This window comes from Oryzias latipes, chromosome 10, assembly GCF_053564925.1.
Source record: "Oryzias latipes strain Hd-rR chromosome 10, Olatipes_Hd-rR_3.1".
In the NCBI taxonomy this organism is placed as follows: domain Eukaryota; kingdom Metazoa; phylum Chordata; class Actinopteri; order Beloniformes; family Adrianichthyidae; genus Oryzias; species Oryzias latipes.
Window position 1 is genome coordinate 2998026 of NC_136246.1, and position 22334 is coordinate 3020359.

General features: G+C 41.3%; 1 protein-coding gene across 1 annotated transcript in view; it reads left to right on the forward strand.

Moving 5' to 3' along the window:
* The window catches only part of fstl5 (follistatin-like 5), a 256580-nt gene extending 239884 nt beyond the window's left edge, over positions 1 to 16696 (forward strand). The window contains exons 14-16 of the mRNA XM_078953833.1: positions 1426 to 1533; positions 4776 to 4900; positions 14340 to 16696. Of these exons, the coding sequence (XP_078809959.1) occupies positions 1426 to 1533; positions 4776 to 4900; positions 14340 to 15042 (936 nt within the window). The 3' untranslated portion in view covers positions 15043 to 16696. The remainder of the gene's footprint in view (positions 1 to 1425; positions 1534 to 4775; positions 4901 to 14339) is intronic.
* The last annotated feature ends 5638 nt before the right edge of the window (positions 16697 to 22334 follow it).

A 22334-nucleotide genomic window follows, 5' to 3' on the forward strand; every position in this document is an offset into this window, starting at 1 on the left:
TGTCAGGTGTCACTCATATGGTTCACATTGTGGTCATTGCTGGTAATGATCATAAGACTCCCTGAAGATCGAGTTCCAACAGCAGCTGATTTCAAATCCAGCTGACAGTTACAAATAGAATTCTGGAATAGTAATTTTTATGACAGAATCATACATTTTTAAACATTTAAGTTTTATACCTGTCGAGTTATTATAGCCCCACTTGAAAGGGGAAAGCATCCACAGAGTGTTCCAAGCAGGAATTCACACACTATCCAGAAACACTTCTCTGTTTTGACCTGTTTCATTAACCAATTTCTTGAGAGGTTTGAACAGTCTTTGTAATGGCGAAGGGCCTGATATCGTATGGTGAAAATCCTGAACAAGACACAATATTTGATCAATTTACAACAATAAATATAACTATATGAATATATGCCTTTAATCAAAAGTTAAATTCATGGCTCCATAACCAACTCATCTTACACAATTCATTTATTAAAAGTTAATTTCATAATTACCAGAATCAATTGACAATACAGCAATAAATAAACATATTTCATTAATAGCAGTGTTCTTATAAATAACATTCCATGAAAGGTTAAACATTTGTGCAGCCGGCGCTTTAGCGCACAGTGGGTTACAACAAGGTATGCCCCACACTACGATAGAATCTTACCGGCTGCCTCCGTGGTTTTGATGCTTTTAACTACATTTAGATGGATTGTAAGTTTGTCAATCTCTCTGGAGCTCCGTCTAATCGCACCTCATCCAAATCAGCTCCAGTACGAACAGCTGGAACTTTGATTGACACCACGCCCTCTACCGCCTTACACTTTCCTTTTTCTCTCTTATTTTTTAATTTACTCTCCTAAATTCATTTTCTCTCAAATTTAACAGGATGTTCTTTAATACAAATTTTCTTTAGATTTTATTTGATTTTTCCTTTTGGGTTCTTTTTCCTTTTTTTTTAATTTTTATTTACTTTTAACAACATCAGTTTCCTCTAGTTTGACATAACAATACCTTTATCTCAAAAACGAGCGGACTTTAAATGTCTGCTGTAGTTCTCAAAACAGAGAGAGAAAAGTCTCTTAATTTGAACACTTGTTATGATCTGTTATGAAAAGTACATTTGAGTAAAGTCACTTTACATTGTTTTTCTTTTTCTTTTAGTTGAATATTTGAATTTTTAAACATGTAATCCTTTGTTCAAACATTCTCTTTGAACCAAAGAAAAGCATGGTTAAAAACAAGCCACACCTTTAAAAGAGGACTGGACCCGTCAACATTCAGTGTTTTTTCAGGAGCGGGTCAAGCCATTTTTTCCCTTTTGCTTAGCACTTGGATTGCACATCACACGGTCTCTTCAAGTCCAGGTTGCTTTATGAGCAGCAGCCCTACTGCTTTGAAAGGTTCAGTTGCTGTCCTGTGTGTCTTTTGTAGACTGTCAGCACTGACCCATATCCTGTGAAGCTCCACTATGACAAGTCTCATGACCAGGTGTGGCTGCTCAGCTGGGGAGACATGGACAAGAACTTCCCCACCCTGCAGGTCAGTCAGCAACTCACATCATGCATTATTAAAACCACATCTCCTTTCAGTAAAAATAGTCTGAGAAGGACCAAGATTCTCAGACAATCTGAACCAGGGGTGGGCAATTATTTTAACTGGCGGGCCACATTGGGTTCTAAAATTTGATAGAAGGGCAGGACCACGAGCAGATGTGTGGAGTGAGAATGATATAACATGGAATGTAGATGAAAACATTTGGATTGAAAATTATTCTAAAATAGAAGATTCTAGTTTTTAGTTTAAAACTTTTGTTCCCATTTTCGATCAGTTTTTTACTGTGAAGCCCTTTGGTACCTTCAAGGAGTTATAAAGTGCTGTATAATAAAGTTTCATTCATTCATAATCCTTTTAAATAAAATAAATAACATTATTCATGAAATAAAGCAATGACCAAAAAAGACTATGATTTTCAAAGACAAAAATTCAGGAAAAATATACTGATACATTTAAAACAAAACAAAACAAAAACAAACAAAAAAATGAATAGTGGATCCTCTCCCGTCATAATCCTAATAAAGACTTTGAGGGCTGCAGCTCGTCACGTCTCACAGTTTGCACAGCTGTTCTGTGTCCTGCACGTCTGTTTCTCATCCAGTAATAATGAAAAAAAGCACATTTCTATGTCTTGTGCTGCAGCTATGCATATATCTGTGTTACCTTTTCACCAGAACAGAGTTCCCTCGTTTATTGCAGGAGTTACGTTCTAAAAATAACCGTGATAAGTGAAATACACGGAATCTGATTGCAGACGTTTATGGCAGTAAAACTCTTCACTGCCACTTTCTACACTTTTCTCAGAAAGACATGAATATTTTTACACTTTTCTGTGGTTCAAATTGTCAAACCTTCATAGAAATTAGGTCCAGGATCTTATAAAGGAAAACATAGATCTGATCGATCACAGATTTCTGTATCAGAGGTCCGCGTTTCTGTACAGGACGCTAGGCATGGACTGAGATTAGAGGTAAGATCGGGCCTAAAAAATCCAGCCCGACCCGGTCCAGGCCCACGGGCATTACAGCCCAACCCAGCCCGAGCCCAACCAATTAACTTGATTTGCAGGCCCGAGCTCGAAGCAAACCCGAAATTTCAATTTATCCCATGTTTTTTTTGGCAGAAAAAAACGCAAATTTTCTTAAAATAATCTAAATATTGTTATGACCTTGATAAATGCATTTGAACAAAGAAAAAAAGCTGGAACACAGAATAAGAGGCCAGACAAAGAGAGATGTTGATGCGCACTTGCTTCATTAGGCGGAGAAATACTGCAGCCCAGCGTCTGCGCTTCCTGTTTAGTAGTAGTTATTAAAGCAATTACCTTACAACGCCTTCTCTGTTTTAACCAAATTATTTATTTATAACAAGTATTCCTTATTTTAGCAACCACACATTGTTTTAGCATACATTTTTATAAAGATATATTTATTAAAAAAGTCAGCGAGAGAGAATCCCGGCCCGACCCGACCAGGACGTAATGATTGTCATTTTAGTCGGGCTCGGGTTTAAGATCTTACCTTTTAACTGAGATTGATTGACAGGGTCTCCAGCCAATCAGGACACAGAACAGGGTGCGCTGTTTAAAAAAAATGCAGCATGATCACTCAGAAAGAACGAGCTAAACCGGGAAAGATGAACTGCGACAAAGAAAGAGAAGACTGTCTTCTGTTCTGTTTGACAGGAATTTTAGAGGGTTTCAGGTTGGAGCACAGACTGCAGAAGGGGGGAATAAAATGTCACATCTTGATTGTGTGGCCAGATTAAAAATCAAAAAAGGGTCTCTGATATTGTTCAGCAGGCCGGACCAAACATGGAGGCGGGCCGAATCCAGCCTGCGGGCCGCAATTTGCCCACCCCTGATCTAAACCAAACATCCTCTGCTTAAACAATGAGTGGGTGGGATAGGCTCTAGCAGCCCCATGACCCTGAAAGGGATCAACAGGTTTAGAAGATGAATGATGTATGTTTTTATGTGATTATTGAACATACCATGTACAAATTCACATTGCAGGGTAGATAAAGTCAACGAGGCCCAGACTAATGATTAGTCCAGGAGCTAATTCCAGTCAGTTGTTAACTGACCTGGAGTTCAATCAATGTAATGTGTTGGTTTTGGCTGACATGCCCTATAAAAAACACTGCAGCAGTTTTGAATTTGTCTGATGTGAACCATGGACGGTCCTAAAATCTGTATTAATATTTAGGGGTTTAACGATTCATTTTGCCATCGTTTCGATTCCTATCATAATTTGTGGTTAGTGATATGATCCACAGTCGATATTTGTTCATATTGATCATTTTAAACAACCAAATACGATCTGATTCACTGACCAAAATGGATCCAGATCATCTTCATCCAAACTTCCAGCAGTCAGACTCAGACAGAAATTCCTGCTACTGAACAGTGAAGTTTTCCAGATTCTTGGATTTCTTCCAGATCATCAAGTGGAAATGAAATCTGTGTCCAAACAAACAAGTAAACTATGAATGTCAAATCCATTCACATGTTAGTTTCCTAAAGTTCACCACTGTTGTTTTTCCACATCCAAAGAATCCAAAGAGAACATTCTTAGAACATTCTAGACACTGGATGGTCACATGACTTTATTCAAAGTCTGTCCACACATTGGACTGGAGTGATGGACGATCAGTTTTTGATGACATCACGTGTGTGTTGTCTGCTGTGATGTACTTGGTTAGTTTTACATGATAGGAAAATAAACCTACCATGTCTCAATCCAAATGGTATTTTCCAAGAATGATCCGATTATTTATGTAATTCTGAAACGATTTTATGATGGTATAGATTGATCCGATTCTTCCTCATACAGATCAATCAGGTTAAACTGTAGGAATAGAAATTGGTTCATCAATTACTCGATTGATCGTTACACCCCAAATTTTTAAGTATTTTTACTGGAATCCGTAAAGACATTTATGACTACATTGCAAAACCAGATGTCTTGCTCCATGCACAGACATTATTTATACATCAAAGATGGAGGCATCACCTCCCACTGAGAAGCTTAACTCTTCCAGCAGAGGAGCAGAGAGCTGAAGAGCCTGTCTTTCAAGTGACTGATAACATGTATGTTTTAGATGAGTTACGCCCCTCTGGTTGTAATGAACACCTCGGTTCTGAATGAGGAGGACCCGGCACACACAGAGTGTGTTCATCAAGGTCACATTTAACACCCACCATCTACTGTGTTGGTGCTCATCAGGTGATCAATCAGGCGAGTGGCAGAGTCTCCCACCACACCGTTCACACACAGCCGGTTGGCAGGCGCTTTGACAGAGTAGAGGACTTCTTCATCCCCGCCTCCAGCCTCATCGCTAACCATGTCAGGTACGTGTAGCAGCTTCAGCTCCCCTGATAAAGTCTCAGCCAGCTAGTTTGTACTTTGTATTTAAAACTGTCTCAATCCAGTGCATCAATTAGTTATTTTATAAAAATCAACTGCAGATCATGTGGGTCACCTGCTCTTTTTACATCGTTACTTTAAAAAAACACACATGTAGAAATGGTCAATTACTGCTCAATTTTTTACATTTAGTAAAACATTGAAGGAAAAAATAGTAAAGTTTCTTTTGGCCCACCTTTTCTGTCACATTTATAATTTTTTCTTTATTTAAAATATTTCCACATCACTCAGTGTGGCTTCCTGTTCTTTACAGCTCAGGTGGAGCTGTGGAGTTTTTTGGGTGCTGCTCAAGTATTCTGTTTCCTTTGAGCTCATTATGATGAGAATAATGAAACAATTACTCAGCTGAGGAAGCAGCCAACAGTAAGGATTAGAATAGAATCTAGAGTGTGGAAACTGAGTGTCCACTGAGTGTCTTTGCTGTGATCCAACAGCTGCTATGCGCCATATTAAGAGCATTCTACAGTAACCTGCTCTTAATATGGCGGGACATAATACGATCACCTTTTCTATTATCTGCTTTTGACTTTGCTGCAGTCCAGTTCTTTGCTGTCTCACAAATGTTAAACTCAGAAAGACAACTTTTGACAGATTTGTTGTCATCAGAATAAATGTAAATATTGAACCAAGTATTATATCGTCAATTTATATCTGATTGATAAAATAAACACCTATTTTTCTAAGACATTTGTTTTTAAAAGGTGAAACATTTCTATGCAACTGATAAAAATACTGTATAGTATGTGCCTGCCCATTATACACCTTTTATGTAAATTACACACTTTAGTACATTTAGTTCATATAATATATTGCATGTCTAATTTACTCAAATAACATTTTCAGCCTTAAGGGGTCTTTAATCATCAGAACAAAGCATAAAAAAGAAACATAATCAAATCTTTTCCCATGCCTTCCTTAGCCCCGAGCTGCTGAACAACAGCAGAGACATGAAGCTGCTCAGTCTGCACAAGTCATGGCTGAACACCATCATGTGGGCTCAGCAGACCAAAGGCAGCTCAGGATCTTTCCAAATACCAAGTCACCAAGTTAATAAAAAATGTAGATAAAGCAAAAAGCATTCTCTAAATCATGAGAAACACGCTCTACGGTTTTGTAGACATATACATGTGCCATGAAAACACACACACACACACACACATATATATATATATATATATATATATATATATATATGTGTGTGTATATGTGTGTGTGTGTAAATATTTATATATAATAAAATAAAACAAAGAAAATGACAAGAAATGCCACAAAGTTTTGAGCTGTGTGATTCCAAACAGAGAAGTTGCTCTAAATGCTTGGATCATGTTGTGGTGGTGGGGTGTAACTCAGGTGTTATTGGCTCTTAGGGAGGAGGAGTTAGCAGTCCACTGTGGACTGGTGTTGGTCAAAAACAAGGATGTAATTAGATCCAGTGAGACCAGCAGAGCAGCAGCAGGAATGGTGAAGCACCACACTCAACTGTACCTTTGCTTCTTTTTGCAGTTATTTTTTTTAATAAAAAAAATGAGACATTAAAAACAACCTTTTCAATTACAACATCCTTGTTAGAGGTAAAAGCAAACATTATATAATATAAATACAATGATTTGACCTGAAATTTGACACAATTTCAGGGTTTTTTCCCCCTGATATTTTTCTATGATGGACAGAAGTATTGTCCAATGGGTGAACCCAAGGAAGCTGGAAATATTACTTTTTCTGTTATCAAAAACATTATTGAACTGGAATGATTCTGCTCAATGCTCCCCTCCCACTTAAAATGTTCCTTTTTATGTTGTCTAAGGTCTTATCTTTAAGGTTTTTTTCCTATAATATATAAAACTGATCATTCCTAACATTAAAGGCGCTCTGCAGACACCCACATTCGCACAGCTTGACTGTAAATCATCATTGTGTCATTCACAACAGGATAAGAAACAGGTATTTAACTCGAAGGTTACCTAATTCATTATTTCTTTCAATTTCTCAAACTTTCTTGGAGCGCCTTTCTAAACTGCAGGTTAAAAGCAAATTTTTTGGGTGTTCTCTGGTTGTACATGAGCTGGATGAGCAACACTCATTGATGAGGATTCAAGCGTACTTGAGTTTTTAGAATTTTCTTTCATTTACAATCTTTGCTCGGACCTCACGACTATGACCACACGATTTTTCCGTCGCTCTATCTGAACTCTACCTAGGTCACATGTGGTCATCTGTGGTCACCCACACTCTCCCCTCCTAAACAAATGTCTCTGACATCATGGAATCTTGAAGCAGTCCAATATTTAGTCCAAGGTATTTTCTAGGAGTCAATTCTTCTTTTGTAGGCGATGTGTCTCAGATTGAAAGGTATGACCCTACATTTACCTGTTCACGAATTACTCAGACCCACATGTATTGTTATAAGCTTTACATTCTACCACAATAATATTGCATGTGATTATAGTCTCAGCTCTACAGATCCACTCTAATCAGAAACCAAAAATAATAAACAGTTCTAAATAAATTAAACTTGATTGGGCTTAACTGACCATAACACAATGAACTATTTTTTTTCTTGTAACTAACAAAATATTACTCTGGTCTAGACACAAAACTCAGTTGACCTAATATATCATATGTGAGTGTCTTACGTGGATGTCTTTTTCTGAAAGGATATAGCCTTGCAGGAGATGACTGCTGTTCAGGTTGCTCCTCGTCTTCTTCATCAGATGATACTGCTGCCTCAGCTACTCTCTCACACCCCGTCTCAGAAGTCAGAGGGTTAGGATTAGAGTGAAAACATACATTTAATTTAAAGGCTTAAATAAAACTTAGACACGAGTGAGTTTAAAAAATTAGTGTTATTTCAGTAATGCATTAAACTACAAAAAGGCACGTCAACATGTCAAAAATCCCCCCACAAAAAGAGCCAGACAGTTATAGGTGTTGTAAAGTAAACTTCAAAAGTAAACACATGTAGAGGACAACACCCTAAAAGTCAAAAATATCCATTCAAATTAGACAGCTGGTAAAACTCTGGTAACATGTTCCTGATTGAACCTGGTGGACAGAACAGAGCAAACCTCTTTCCATCATGATGGGCTCTGTGCTTTCAGGCAGAGGCTTTCTGGTTTTTCAGCCGACATAAATGATGATGAATGATAACAAGATACAAGTGGGTGTCTGCATCTATCATCGGAGATTCTTGTTTAATTGGAGCCTGTCGGCTCCGTACGAATTTCCCCCTGCGCTCTGGGGTTATGATGTGCCATTAAACCAATCGCCTGACTGACCCTTTTTGATCAGTTCAGTTTTGATGTCCTTTGCTCAGATCTTTGCACATAGATCTACAGATCTTTGCTCATATACAGCACGGAAAAAAATATTGTAATATAGAGTAGAAGGAATGATGGAATTTTAATGAAATCTGTCAGAGTAAAACGTGGTTGTGAAGGAGGTTGACCTCAAGATGCACCAGCATTTTTCCCTTAGAAATATTTTTTTAAAGGGAAAGCTAAATTAAATGTTGGATTTTTGTAATTTAGGCAATGACTATATGCTTTTTAAACCTGTATGAAAGCTTTCAAAAGGTTTATATGATATACAAAATGTCAAAATATGATGTAACAATGTTTCTTTGTAATCAAACCTAACAAAATTGAATTCTTACCTCTGCTGCGTGTACCACCTGTGGCCAATCTGTGATTACACTGAGCTGGCTGCATAAGTTTTCATTCAGAACTTACCGGTCTGTTTTCAGCTTCAAGAGTTGGAAAAAGTTGTTTTTTGTTGAGCCTGTCGGTAATCTTTTTATTTGCATGCTCTACAAACCACAAACTGTTATTTTTGTTGACAGCCTCATGACTATTATACCAGAATGTAATTACACCGGCGAATAGGAATTGGTGCTTTGATTAAAAGATTGTCTTCTTTGGAATTTGATAGGTTGGATTTGTTGGATCAAAGCAACAAATCTTTATTTGACCCATCCCCTGAGGGATGGGTCAAATAAAAATATACCTGGCCACCCAGAGATGTATTTTTAATAGTACGTAACCAGAGGAAATGTTCTAATCAAGATAAAGAAAGGTTATATTCAAATCAAAAATAGTATTCACAACAGAAATGTTAAACGTCAAACTAAATGTTGCAGTCATATATTAATAAAACGCCCCTGTCACCCTCCGCGGGTGGTTTCTCACTCAAGCTCGGGTCCTCTACCAGAGGCCTGGGAGCTTGAGGGTCCTGCGCAGTGTCTTAGCTGTTCCTAGCACTGCGCTTTTCTGGACTGAGAGGTCTGAGGTCTTTCCAGGGATCTGTTGTAGCCAGTCCTCCAGCTTGGGGGTTACTGCCCCGAGTGCTCCAATTACCACAGGCACCACTGTCACCTTCACTTTCCAGGCTTTCTCCAGTTCTTCTCTGAGTTGCTGGTATTTCTCCAGTTTCTCATGGTCCTTCTTCCTGATGTTCCCATCGCTTGGCACTGCCACATCCGCCACAACGGTTGTCCTCTGTTGTTTATCCACCACTACAATGTCTGGTCGGTTCTCCATCCAGTCTGGACCTGGAAGTCCCACAGGATATTTGCCCTCTCATTTTCTACTACCTTCGGAGGTGTTTCCCATTTTGACCTTGGGCTTTCCAGTCCATATACTGCACACAGGTTCCTGTATATTTTTCCAGCCACTTGATTGTGGCGCTCCATGTATGCTTTCCCTGCCAGCATCTTACATCCTGCAGTTATGTGCTGGATTGTTTCAGGTGTCTCTTTGCACAGCCTACACCTTGGGTCTTGTCTGGTGTGGTAGATCTACACCTTGGGTCTTGTCTGGTGTGGTAGATCTGAGCCTCTATGGCTCTGGTGCACAGGGCTTGTTCCTGGGCTGCCAGGATGAGTGCTTCGGTGCTGTCCTGTAGGCCAGCCCTTTCTAGCCATTGGTAGGACTTCTTGATATCAGCCACTTCAGTTATGGTCCGGTGGTACATCCCATGCAGGGGGTTTGTCCTCCCATGAGGATCTGTCCTCCAGCACTGTATCCTCTGCTCTCCATTGCCTGAGACATTCACTGAGCACCTTGTCAGTTGGGGCTTTGAGCTTGATGTATTCATGCATCTTGGATGTTTCATCCTGGATAGTGGCTTCTACACTCACTAGTCCTCGACCTCCTCCCTTGCAGCTAGCATACAGTCTCAGGGTGCTGGATTTGGGATGGAACCCTCCATGCATGGTGAGGAGCTTTCGTGTCTTTACATCCGTGGTCTGTATCTCGTCCTGTGGTCATCTTATCATTCCCGCAGGGTATCTGATAACTGGCAGTGCGTAGCTGTTTATTGCCCGGGTCTTATTTTTGCCATTGAGCTGGTTCCTCAGGACTTGCCTTGCCCGTTGGAGGTATTTACCTGTTGCAGCTTTCCTTGTTGCCTGCTCCAGGTTGCCTTTTGCCTGCGGAATTCCAGGCAATTCCGCAGGCAAAGGAATTCCTCAATTTCTGCCATTGTTCCTTCTGGGAGTGAGACCCCTCCTTTGTGGAATACCTTGCCTCTCTTTGTCACCATCCGGCTGCATTTCTCGAGCCCGAATGACCTCCCAATGTCAGTACTATAGATCCTGGTGGTGTGGATCAGGGAGTCAATGTCACGCTCACTCTTAGCGTATAGCTTGATGTCATCCATGTAGTGGAGGTGACTGATGTTGGCCCCATTTCTGAGTCGGTATCCATAGCCAGTTTTGTTGATTATTTCGCTGAGGGGGTTCAGACCTATACAGAACAGCAGTGGGGACAGAGCATCACCTTGGTATATCCCACATTTGATGGACACTTGTGCAAGTGGCTTGCCATTGGCTTTAAGGGTGGTTGGCTCCTCTGGAGTCTCTACCAATGCCCTTCTGTGTGTTACTCATGAATTGATCCATGTGCTTATTTATCTTGGTTGCAATGATGCCTGACATGAGTTTCCATGTTGTGGAGAGCCAGGTTATTGTCAGGTAGTTGGATGGGACTGCACCCTTTGAGGGATCCTTCTGGATCGGGATCGTTCGCCCTTCTGTTAGCCTTTCGGGTTGAGTCCCATCTCTTAGCAGCTGGTTCATTTGTGCTGCCAGGCGCTCGTGGAGTGCGGTAAGCTTCTTTAGCCAGTAGGCATGTATCATGTCAGGGCCCGGTGCTGTCCAGTTGTTCATACCTGAGACTCTTTTTTGGATGTCTGCCACTGTGATGGATACTGTTTTCTGTTCAGGGAGGTTGCTATGAATGAGGAGTAACTGAATATTGGACACAATGTAAGCGCTTTGAGCGTCTGGAAAAGCGCAGAAAAATCTAATCCATTATTATATATATATATATATATATATATATATATATATATATATATATATATACGATCCTAATCCAGAAGGATCCCTCAAAGGGTGCAGTCCCATCCAATCCAACTACCAGCCAATAACCTGTCTGTCCACAACATGGAAACTCATGTCTGGCATCATTGCAACCAAGATAAATAGCCACATGGATCAATACATGAGCAACACAGAAGGGCATTGGTAGAGACTCCAGAGGAGCCAAACAAGAACTCCTGGTTGACAGAAAAATCGCTCAAGGCTACAGGTCATGACACACCAACCTGTGCACAGCCTGGATTGATTACAAGAAAGCCCATGACTCAATGCCACACATGTGGATCACTGAATGCTTGGGGCTGTACAACATCAACAGGACTTTGAGAGCCTGCGTAGGAAACTCATTGAAGCTGTGGAAAACCACCCTTGAGCCAATGGAAAGCCACTTGCACAAGTTTCCATCAAATGTGGGATATACCAAGGTGATGCTCTGTCCCCACTGCTGTTCTGCATAGGTCTGAACCCCCTCAGCGAAATAATCAACAAAACTGGCTATGGATACGACTCAGAAATGGGGCCAACATCAGACATTGACTCTCTGATCCAATACAACCGGATAGTGACAAAGAGAGGCAAGGTATTCCACACAGTAGTGGTCTCACTCCCAGCACTGGGGGCAGTAACCCCCAAGCTGGAGGACTGGCTACAACAGATCCCTGGAAAGACCTCAGACCTCTCAGTCCAGAAAAGCGCAGTGCTAGGAATAGCTAAGATACTGCGGAGGACCCTCAAGCTCCCAGGCCTCTGGTAGAGGACCCGAGCTTAGAGTAGAAACCACCCGCGGAGGGTGACAGGGGTGGTTTTTTTTTGTTTTATATATAAATCTGAAGTATATTTGTAAATTTGAAAGAGTCAGTGCCTCATCAGCCACAAAAGTAACTGCACATCACTGGTCTGTAGAGAGGGGGATTTAATATCCGCACTTTAGCCTGGCTCTCTTGCCATTTCTGGTTTCTTCTTCTTAAAATTACAAATGCGTTATACCTGGTTTTTGTTCTAGAGAAATCATATTGAATTTTTGAAGTGGGGACGCAAGAGCTCAGCGGAAATTTAACCAATATGCTTGCAAAATGGGCTGCACGGTGGCGCAGTCGTTCTGCGGGGGACTCCAGCTTCCTGCCACCGTCCAAAAACATGCTTCATAGGTTAATTTGTCAACCTAAATTGTCCCTAGGTGTGAATGTGCGAGTGAATGGATGTGTGATTGCGGTCACTCTACCCTGCGACAGACTGGCGAACTGTCCAGGGTTTCCCTGCCTTTGCCCTCAAGTGGCCAGGATAGGTTCCGGCAGCCCCGTGACCCCGAAAGGGAAAAACGGATTAGAAGATTTAAAAAAAAATGACTTGGTCACTGCTTGATACTGGTTGGTGTTGAATCGGGACTCGACCTGGGTCTTGTCTGTTTGACTTGGGACTTGAGGACAAAGACTTGACACTTACTTAGGACTTGCAAAACAGTGACTTGGTCCCACCTCTGATAGACACATAAACTGGACTAATGGTCTATATCGCATAAGATTATGAACAGAGAAAATGAAGCCTAAAGTTCATGGGCGTATTGAAAAGGCTTTGTTCCGCCCACCTTTATAATGTTCCAAAACTGGGCAATTTGACAAAATACAATAAGTTGAGTTTTACTGAGAGCATGCACTGATTTATCCACCTGCCACTCAAAAACAGGCCCCTAGGAATGCATAAACCAGACCAGGATGTATATATGTTTATTGAGGCATTAAAATGGACTTCTAAACATGGTACATAATTGTAAAGTGAGCATCTGGAAAACCACAGATAAATCCAATCCAATATTATACTATTTTTTTAACGAGCTGGTTTCAATAATACCAGTTGGTTTTTTTTAAAAAAGCGCAAGTCTTTTTTGTCAATTACAAACCACTTATTCTGCCATTGACCCTTGTTTGATTGTTTGTATGATTTAGGTTGGATGAAACCAGACTTGTCTTATTGTCAATTTAAAACCACATCAACCCAAATCAGCCAATGTAATCATGTTGGTCACTCACGCACATTTGACACCCTACCACACCCAAGTTAATCCCATGAATGTTCAAGGTAATTGAGGTCCAGTTAAATGCCAGGTCATTCTTTCCTCTTTACTCCCAAACCTGGGATGTTGTCTTTGACAAACCCCTCTTCTCAGCCTGTCTTTGACATTGTGTTCAGACCATGTAAATATTGCATGCTAATCCTTTTGAATCAGAAATGTTTTGCCTAATGTGAAAGGATCCAAGTGTTTATGATTGGCGACACTTAAAGTAAAATGAAATGTACTTTTAGTGGTGAGTAAAAACGAAGAAACATTTTGGTGATCTTTTCTAAGTAAGCAAAAGATATAAAATGTCCAAATAAAGTTGGACACAAAGTAGAATCAGAACATCACTCCACAGTTAAAACGACGCTGACAGACAATAAAAACGTCATTTCGATTTTAAGACTCAGCAAGAGCAGCATCACAAACACACCTCAAATCAACAATAGATGAGGGGTTGGAAAAGAAAGGGAGGTTATCATCTCCAGAGGCAGTGCAACAAGTCTGCAGATCCAAAGCCCCTAGAATTAGAGATCCTATACTCCAGCTTTACTGACCAGTGCTCTGCTTCAACCCTTTATAGACATTTTTTAGCACAAAAAGTTAACAATTAACAACAACCTCCTCCTATAAAAATCAAGAAAATAAAAAACTAGAATTGAAGCAGGAGTCACCCTTGCAATGGTAACTCTGTTCTAATGGCTGTTACCATGGTCTTATTCAATCAGTAACAATTCACAGCTGATAGCTGTCTATTAGCCTAAGATGCCAAATTAGCAGGTAATTTGAAAAGTCTATGTTTCAATGTGAAACTGAGCCAATTTTGAAGTCTTGGTTACTGCAGACATCTAAATCGTCAGTCAACTTAAAAATGGTTTCCAAAAAAAGGTTTCAATGTAAAACTGTTTATTTCTTGTCTTCCCTTTTCTTACAGGTTTGGTCTCATTCTTCACAAAAATGAGCCTGTCCTGCACAAGATCAATCTAGAGACCACTTCTTATGTAAAGAACATCAGTTTATGGGAATATAATTGCATCCCCAGCTCTGTGGCATTCACCCATCTTGGAGGCTACTACTTTGTGAACTGCAAACAAGACTCTACAGGGGCCACACAGCCTCAGGTTATCCTAGACAGCGTGACAGACCGCGTGATTGGCCAAAACCAGGATATCACTGGGACACCCTATGTATCACCAGATGGTCGCTACCTGGTCACGGTTGATGATGATGATGGCCTGATGAGAATCCAGAGAATTTCGGAGCATGGGGAAATCCAGGAGCCCTTTGACATTCACACCAACCTGCACCTGTCAGACCTGGCCTTCCAGCGCTCCTTCACAGAGGTGCACCAATACAACGTGTTTGGCAGCTCCGGCCGTCAAACTGATGTGCTCTTTGTGGAGTTGAGCAGTGGCAAAGTGAAGATGATCAAGAGCTTAAAAGAGGCCACAAAGTCATTCGACTGGCCGTGGAGCAACAAGAACCGGGTCATGGTGGGTAGTGGACTCTTTGGGCAGTATCTTGTAACTCCATCTAGAGAGTCTGTTTTCATTCTGGATGGACGACTCAACAAGCTCAACTGTGAGATCATGGATGTCCTCAAAGGCAATGTGGTGGTGTGGGTAGGGGACTCCTAAGTCTCAAAATCCAATCTGCTTTTTTGTCTTTATACTATTGCACTGAATTCTGTTGCTAATTGGTTAACTCTGTGAGGGCAGGATGGTTAAAGCCACAGGTTCAGAACCCCAATATGTTTGTGTAAACCGCTCGACAAGGGAATGTTGTCCAAACTTAAAAATTTAAATTAAAATAATTTGATTATACAGTTTCAAAAGACAAATCTATAATTTTATTTTCACATTGTTACTTTCCTTTATTTAACAAAGTTGGTTGCTCAGATAATGTTTCTGGAAAATTGGTAAGAATTCACAAATCTGTGCATTTTTACTACATAGTGTTTAGTGTGAATGCTGTGAATTATTTTTGTTATTCTAACAAAAAGAAGAAAACAGAAAATGACACATCTGAAATTAATTGGCAAAAAACACATGCTTTGAAAAGCATATTATAAATGTATAGAATGCACCCAAACCTACTTTTAAAATTTAAGTTCTCCCATCTCCAATCTTTCCTTGTGCCTTTAAGGAAGCTTCCCCTCCATTAGAGGAATTAATGTCATTATTTTCAGTGAGGCTGCAAAACACACCCTTTGCTATGACCCCCTCCAATCCCACTGAGTGTGGATTTTCTCAAAACTGCCCCTCTAGCCTAGCCAACCGACCATCCAAGACAACTTGGTCTAATTAAAACAGGCCCTTGCTGTGATTTTATTAAGTTTGAAGTGGGGACTGAGTGGTTCATTATGACTGTGCGCTGTATAACCTTTGATCCTACATTATAACCAGCTGGAAGGTCTGAATATGGTAGTGTGTTCAATTCCATTCGAGTCAAAAGCAGAAAAATGGAAGTCAGTGGTGATTTCAGGTAAAACATTCTGAGATATTCTCTGGCAAAGAGTAAACAAAGCACTTGCATGCAGACATTTCTGTCACGACTTCCATGTCCCTGGACCAAAATGAGTATCTTTTAGTGTGGTAAACAAGCTTTGTTTGTTTTGTTTGGCACTGTGTTTCAAGTGGATGTGATAAATGTAAAGTAACAATGAACTAGCACACTGGGGAGAGGGGTAGTCATGGTGTTGTTGAGGTGCTTTAAAGATAAACTTGGAAGAAAGAGTCCTCTGTAAATGCTCCTGCTGTAGAGTTGTAGCTGGCAAGACACTGAAGCTGTCTCCTGCTGGACTCATTTCTATGCATTTTCACCCCATACTCTGGCTATAGATCTTAAAGAACAACTGTCTCTCCTTTACAACAAACTTTTACGTTTTTCTGTCATTCTTTGAAAAAGTTTGTTCTTACAATGTTTGGTTTTAACTATAATTTCTCCTGATAGTCATTGATGTCTTCTGTCCCTCAAACTCACCAGTACTGCTGACGATAACCTCTGTCTGTACATAGCTGCTGACTGTGGGTCCAGTAGATTTTTTATTAATGTACAGACTCATGTAGACTCTGTTAGTTTTGAAGCAAACACTCAGCACACTCCTTTTACTAATGAAAAGAAAAAATAGCTCTCCTGGTCTCTTGTTCCTGAGGACATAGTGATCACACTCACATCATTCACCTGCACATAGCCATGTCTTGTATGTTTCCTCATGTTATTGTTATTCATATATAGAAACATGCTTGTCATCATACCCAGTAATAATAAAAATTAAACTTCGTAACAACACACGCTTGTTTGTCTTTCTTTGTTAAGAACGTATTCGGCAGTCTCGTTACCATTTATGTATGAGCAGGCAATGCAAAAAATGAGGTTAGGACCCTGGTGTGTTACCTGGTTCTGTTTAACATGGAACAAATGATGCATAAGTCGGTTATACGTAGTAATTAAAAGTCTAATGCAGGTCAAAAAGATCTCAACAATTTGTGAATGGCAATAATGAATATAAAAGTAAATTCACAGGCCTCTAACTTGTGTTATGCATTTCATTCACATGTTTATGAATTTAGTTTCCATTTAGTAAAAAAAGAATTAGGCTATTTTTAGAGCACGTTTATCTCTCAACGAATACAATCTTTAAGGAGAAAAATGACAACGGATACAATTGTTAATGTGATTTTAAGAGAAAAAACAATAGTTTTAACTTGCATGATTTATTCCTCCAGCTAGTCTTAAAATGTTAACTTTAACCTAATTGATTAGTCACTGCTTTGTCAGTTAGCCCTTTGGAACCTATGGCCTGAATCTCAGTTTTGTTTACTTTTAAATGCACCTCTGTATTTTGACGATTTGCTGACCTGGTATCATTTTAATCAGCACAACCGCACATATGTTGCACTAACTTTAGTTTGTCATTTTCCAGATTGTATTCACACACTTGTAAGAACAGAAAATTCTGCCAGGAATAAAGTGTTTGTTTTGTTGTGAAAACCCAATAAATGTTTAACAAACAGTTTTTACAACACAGGATGGGAGTTTAAGTGTAATTTCAAAAAACAACAAGAGCAAATATTTTCAACAAAGTAATTTATATGGTTTTAAATAAAGATACAGCAGGTGAAGTTCACAGATTTCTTAGTGCCACATATATTAACAGTTTCTGTTCGAACACACAGATTCACACCGAATATGATTCATACATGAGGGGCGTCAAGTTTCAATGTTAGGTCAATGTACAAAGGCGATCTGAGGCCCTTGCGTTCAAATTGAGTGTCGGGCGCGGCGTGTCAGTCCGGCAGCAGCTCGATTTGAGTGTTACGGTGCGATTTCAGAGTTCAAAACTCTGAACTTTGGCAAGGTCAGGGATTCAGCTTTGTGACATTTTCAGTGACTCGATCAGCGGGCAGAATACAAATCCAATATGCCTGATTGATGAGGGGGTCCTCATCCATCCATTTTCTTAACCCGCTGGGGCTGTCGGGATGGCGGAGACTTTCCTGGCTACTGTCATTTGCAACAGAGGAGGATTCCACAATGCTCTGGGAAACTTTGATCTTGTTTTTTTTTTGGGAGAAGTCACAAAAAATAAGTTCCTTGAAGCTACATAGCTACGGGTGTCAATGTTTTTAACCCTTGTGCTATCATAGATGACCCCCCCCCCCCCTTCCATTGACGTGTTCTCCCTACCATGACAAAGGTGGATAAAGGTGGAAAGATTTCATGTAATCCATGGACACCAGTGAAGATCATAAATCATTGAAGAAAAAAGGTTCAGAGCACTGTCTAGTGGGTCTAGATGACCCAACATTCCAATGTTAAAGTGCCTAGGATAGCATAAGGGTTAATGTCATTGTACAGAAAAGGAGTAAAATACAAAAGGTTTAGCTCTTCCCCTATGTATGAAAATGTTGCAAAATACAAAGACTCAACCAATGTCATACTTAATGCCCCCAGAATTTACCACTTTTATTAATAGTTCTGTGTTTTACACAAATCTAACAGCTGTCTGTTAATGGTGAAGGTTTTTAGGTAAATTAAGCACACTGACCTCTGGTCCTCTTTGTATATGTAAACAAAGCTGAGTAAAGTTTGGTCCTCCGGTTGTTTGTCTGGCAATTTTACTTTACCAATATTACACAATATATTTAGCAGTAATTGTTAAACATTGGTTCCTTTAAATTATGCTCTGCTTCTGCTGATTTGACAAAGAAATTGTAATTCTTTCAAATTCTGAGGCAGCAACATTGTACGGTAAGGGATTACTTTTATACAACAAGAAGTAATCTGTAATATATTACATTTTTTCACAACACTGTATAAATGTTGATGTGAGGGGGACTCCATTGTCCTCCTGGGGGACTTCCATGCCCACATGGGCAATGACAGTGGCACCTGGAGGGGCGTGATTGGTAGGAATGCCCCTCCTGATCTGAACCAGAGTGGTGTTTTGTTCTTGGACTTCTGTGCTTGTCATAGTTTGTCCATAACGAACACCATGTTCGAGCACAAGGGTGTCCATCAATACACCTGGCATCAGGACACCCTAGGCAGGAAGTCAATGATCGACTTTGTAGTTGTTTCAGGCGACCTTCAGCCTTGTGTCTTGGACACTCTGGTAAAGAGAGGGGCAGAGCTGTCCACCGATCCCTACCTGGTGGGGAGTTGGATACGCTGAAGGGGAAGGAGGCCAGAAAGACTTGGAAGACCCAAACGGACTGTAAAGGTCCGCTGGGAACGTCTGGCTGAGCCCTCCGTTAGGGCAGTCTTTAACTCCCACATCTGGGCGAACTTCAAACAGGTACCTAGGGAGGTTGGGGACATTGAGTCTGAGTGGACCATATTTTCCACTTCCATTGTCTCTGCCTCTGCTCAGAGCAGTGGTCGCAAGGTCTCTGGTGCCTGTTGCGGCGGTAACCCCCAAACCCGGCGGTGGACACCGTAAGTAATGGATGCCGTCAAGCTGAAAAAAGAGTCTTACCAGGCCTGGCTGGCCTGTGGGACTCCGGAGCAGCTGACAGGTATTCCCAGTCTAAGTGAGCTACGGCCCGGGCGGTTACGGAGGAAAAAACTCAGTCCTGGGAGGAATTCGGTGAGGCCATGGAGAAGGACTATCAGTTTGACTCGAAGAGATTCTGGCAACCCTCCGGCGCCTCAGGAGGGAAAAGCAGTTCTCCACAGGCTCCGTTTTCAGAGCAGGTGGGGAGCTGTTGACTTCAACTGGGGACATTGTCGGGCGGTGGAAGGAATACTTTGAGGATCTCCTCAATCCCACTGACACACCTTCTTTTGAAGAGGCAGAGAATGAGGACTTTGGGGTGAGGCTGTCTATCACCCAAGCTGAAGTCACTGAGGTAGTAACGAGCTCCTCAGTGGCAAGGCGCCCAGAGTGCCTGAGTACCTCAAGTCTCTGGATGTTGTGGAAGTGTCTTGGCTGACACGTCTCTGCAGCATTGCGTGGCAGTCGGGAACTGTACCACTGGACTGGCAGACAGGGGTGGTGGTTCCCTTTTTTAACCCTTGTGCTATCCTAGGCACTTTTACATTGGGAGTTGGGTCATTTAGACCCCACAAGACAGTGCACTGAACCTTTTTTCTTCAATGATTTGTGATCTTCACTGGTGTCCATGGATTACATGAAATCCTTCACCTTTATCCACCTTTATCATGGTAGGGATAACACATCAATGTAAGGGTGGGTCATAAGATAGCACAAGGTTCAGAAGGGGGACTGGAGGTGTGTCCTCAGCCTCCCTGGGAAAGACTGTGCCAGGGTACTGGAGAGGAGAGTTCGTACGATAGTCGAACCTCAGATTCAGGAACAACAGTGCGGTTTCCGTCCTGGTCGTGGAACAGTGGACCAGCTCTACACCCTCTTTAGGGTGCTGGAGGGATTGTGGGAGTTCGCACATCGAGTCCAAATGTGTTTTGTGGATTTGGAGAAGGCGTTCGACCGTGTCCCTGTGGTTTCTGTATGACCGGAGTAAGAGCTTGGTTCGCTTAGCCGGCGGTAAGTCAGACCTGTTCCCGGTGCATGTTGGACTCTCTCAGGGCTGCCCTTTATCACCGGTTCTGTTCATAGTTTTTATGGACCAGGGACCGGAGGGGGTCTGGTTTGGGGACCACAGGATTTCCTCTCTGCTATTTGGCTATTATGTTGTCCTGTTGGTTTCAGCCAGCCAGGACCTCCAGCATGCATTGGGGTGGTTTGTGGCCGAGTGTGAAGCTGCTGGAATGAGGGTCAGCACCGCTAAATCTGAGGCCATGGTTCTGGACCGGAGAAAGGTAGTTTGCCATCTCTCGGTGGGTGGAGTGTCCCTGCCCCAGGTGGAGGAGTGTCAATATCTTGGGGTCTTGTTCACGAGTGAGGGAAGACCAGAGCATGAGATTGACAGGCAGATTGGAGCAGCGTCCGTAGTTATGCGGTCGCCGTATTGGTCCGTTATGGTGATGAGAGAGCTGAGCCAAAAAGTAAAGCTCTTACTTTACCGGTCGATCTTCGTTCCAATACTCACCCATGGTCATGAGCTCTGGGTCATGACTGAATGAACAAGGTCCTGAATACAAGTGGCTGAAATGAGCTTCCTCTGTAGGTAGGCTGGGCGGTCCCTTAGAGTTAGGTGAGAGGATCGGTCACCCGCGGAGAGCTCGGAGTAGAACTGCTTCTCCTCCACATCGAAAGGAGCCAGTTGAGGTGGCTCTGGCATCTAGTCCGGAGCCCTCCTGAACACTTCCCTGGAGAGGTGTTCCAGGCATGTCCCACTGGACGGAGTCCCCGGTGAAGACCCAGGACACGATGGAGAGACTATGTCTGTCGGCTGGCCTGGGAATGCCTCGAGGTCCCCCCCAGAGGAGCTGGAGGAAGTGGCCGGGTGAGAGAAGTCTGGGCATCTCTGCTTAGACTGCTGCCCCCACGACCTGGTCCTGGATTAGCGGAGGAAATTGGATGGATGTTCTGTTTTCTGCTGTCCTGGTGTTCGCACCCGATTTCTGTCCTTGAAAATTGTTGTTGAGTTGTGTCAGCTAATCACTTTGTATTTAGTGGGTCAAAAAATAAATCATTCATCCACTAATTGTGCGTATTCTCACTCTTAAAGATAAGAGAGACCTGTAGTTTTTATCCTAAATGCCATTCTACTATGACAGACAAAAAAGAAAATCTGAAAATCACATTGTCAAATTTTAAAAGATTTTTTTTAGCAAATTAGGGTGGGAAATTTGGTCAAAAGTTCACAATTCAGATTTTTCTTATCAATTTTCATTAGTAATTGTTCTGAATAATTTAGACATGTAACTTGAATATTTGTTACAGATTAACAGACAGCTCAAGGTCTGTCCAACCTTTCAAGCATTGTCTTTGTAAAAAAATAAAAATAGGAACTAAGATTATAAAGTCAGTTTAATTCTATTACTAGAATAATAATAACTGGAGACGATTGTAAAAGTAACCAACCTGCAGTTTGAACACACCTTCCCGTTCATTTGAATGAGAAGGTGTGTCCAACTTTTGGTCTGTACTGTATCTGTAACAACCTCACTCTAGACTTCCTCAAACAAACCACAACTCCTATTTCTGGATCCTGTTATACTTTCTCTACATCTACAAAGACACAATGCAGCTCCTTCTGACCTTCTCTGTTCTCCACATACATCCTCAAAGCAAACATCTGTGGTTTTCTTTATCTGCATAAATCCATACTGTTGGGGTGGAAGGATGCTCAAAACTCCTGGTGTGGGGATGACTGGACACTCCCTCCTTCTTTTTCCATTCCATCATCCACCTCAGAAGAACATTAACACTCACTCGAGCACAGGTGCTATCTCACATTTGCACAAATAGTTTGCTTGACTGAATAGATAGATAGATAGATAGATAGATAGATAGATAGATAGATAGATAGATAGATAGATAGATAGATAGATAGATAGA